Source organism: Pistacia vera, unplaced genomic scaffold (assembly GCF_008641045.1).
Source record: "Pistacia vera cultivar Batoury unplaced genomic scaffold, PisVer_v2 Contig857, whole genome shotgun sequence".
Taxonomy (NCBI): domain Eukaryota; kingdom Viridiplantae; phylum Streptophyta; class Magnoliopsida; order Sapindales; family Anacardiaceae; genus Pistacia; species Pistacia vera.
In genome coordinates, this window is record NW_022196731.1 from 49415 (window position 1) to 50879 (window position 1465).

Consider the following 1465-nt stretch of genomic DNA (forward strand, 5'->3'; position numbering starts at 1 on the left):
ATGAGGAAAACTAGGAGAACGGATCCAGGTCGCAGTGATGCTTCGAATGCACAAGATGTTCCAACTGCACCTGAAGCTCCTAACCCAACAGCTGCTACTTCAAGCGCTCCGGGTTTAGATGTTGCAATATTGGAGCATATGATCCAAGAGGTTGTTAATAGAGCTTTAAGGAGAACCCCGTCGGAAAGTACAACTACTCAGGTGACAACAGGAACAACCAATGTGTTACCAAGTCAAGCAATAGGGACAAGTACTCCAGAAGCAATGGTTGCCCCAAAGTAGATTGAACCAATTTATGGCCTCTCAAGTAAATATCAACCTCCAGAATTTAGTGGCACTAATGATCCAGTAGTAGCCGAACAATAGATCAAGTTGGTGGAGAAAGCTACTGCTCTATTTCCTATGACAGATCAAGAGAAGATCCGGTATGATACGTACCTGTTGAGAGGAGATGATATGACATGGTGGGAGCTTATGGAGCAGACTCAAGATACTACCACTCTCACTTGGTCAGGGTTCAAGGAATTGTTTGAGGAGCAGTACCGGACAGAAGACATGATATCCTCAAAACTACAAGAGTTTATTAGTCTGCAACAAGGAAATATGACAGTCAAAGAGTATTCAATCAAGTTCAACTCCTTGGCTAAGTTTGCATCCACACTGGTTAGTACACCACAGACCCGATTGGAGAGATTTGTGGGGGGACTTCATCCCACTATTGCCAGAGATGTTATGTCGGGTCATCAGCCCTCCCAAACATATAGTGAAGCACTCGCTAGAGCCATCAGAGCAGAGGTGTACTTACAAAAGGAGACCAGATTAGCTATTTCCCCAACAATGGCAAGTAGTCCTCTCCAGCTTGGCCAATCCAGTAGTGCAGAACAAGTTGTTGGCAAAGACGATAAGGGTAAAGGCAAGAAAGGAGTCCTACCTAAAGCCAACAAGAAGGACATGAAGAAAAAAGGCCAACAAAGGAAAGGTGAGGTCAGTTACTGTAAGAAATGTCGGAGAAGACACCGGGGTAAATGTCTAGTGGGGACCAATGTTTGTTTCAGATGCCGCCAGCCAGGTCATATTGCTAGAGATTGCCCTATTAGTTCTGCAACTTCAGTACCTGCAGTTGGAGGCACAATAGCCAGGGTATATAATGTGGCCCAGATGCAGGCAGATGCCAGCCCTTCAGCATTCACTGGTCAGTTATTATTCCATGCTACTCCTTTGTAGGGCTTCAGGTCGGCCTTGTCCAAGTTCATTCTTTCGAAAGCATTCTGGAATAGGATGTTCACAACCCTTCCGTTGTCCACTAGCATCCTGCAAACGTTATGGTTCTCTATGAGGGGTGTGATCACAAGTGCGTCGTCGTGGGGATGATGCAGATGGGCTGCATCCTTCTCGGAGAAGGTAATTGGCTCCTCATTGCGAACCTTTTGTGGTCACTGCGACATGCTCATCACACTGATTAGGT

The 1465-nt window shown here is 45.9% G+C and overlaps 1 protein-coding gene across 1 annotated transcript; it reads left to right on the forward strand.

The window, feature by feature from the left end:
• On the forward strand, positions 1–1224 carry LOC116118703. The gene is made up of 2 exons (XM_031404681.1): positions 1–250; positions 410–1224. The coding sequence occupies exons 1-2, from the start codon at positions 1–3 to the stop codon at positions 1222–1224; spliced, it is 1065 nt and encodes a 354-aa protein (XP_031260541.1).
• The last annotated feature ends 241 nt before the right edge of the window (positions 1225–1465 follow it).